The 210-nt window shown below is 63.3% G+C and overlaps 1 protein-coding gene across 1 annotated transcript in view; it reads right to left on the bottom strand.

Moving 5' to 3' along the window:
• Positions 1–150, bottom strand: part of CIB1 (calcium and integrin binding 1 (calmyrin)) — a gene marked incomplete at its 5' end in the record, with an annotated part of 1,674 nt that extends 1,524 nt beyond the window's left edge. The window contains one exon of the mRNA XM_009586633.1: positions 46–150. Coding sequence (XP_009584928.1) covers positions 46–150 — 105 coding nt within the window. The remainder of the gene's footprint in view (positions 1–45) is intronic.
• Positions 151–210: the final 60 nt, after the last annotated feature.

Below are 210 nucleotides of genomic sequence, written 5' to 3'. Positions count from 1 at the left end.
CCCCAGGGAGCAGCAGCGAGTCCCGCTGTCTGCCAGGCACCGTACCCGCAGCTCAGGCAACGTCAGGATCTGGCTCTTGGGAACCCGCGCGGAGCAGGCATTCTCCCTCTCCTCCTTTGGCAGCAGTTCACTGAACCTCTTGTAGGCACTTGAAGAGGCAAGAACAAGAGACGCTCTGTGGCGTGAGCGGCGCGGGAAGCAGCCCTCTGG

Source organism: Fulmarus glacialis, unplaced genomic scaffold, assembly GCF_000690835.1.
Source record: "Fulmarus glacialis isolate BGI_N327 unplaced genomic scaffold, ASM69083v1 scaffold20030, whole genome shotgun sequence".
Classification (NCBI taxonomy): domain Eukaryota; kingdom Metazoa; phylum Chordata; class Aves; order Procellariiformes; family Procellariidae; genus Fulmarus; species Fulmarus glacialis.
This window is presented reverse-complemented; position numbering and strand designations above follow the sequence as displayed.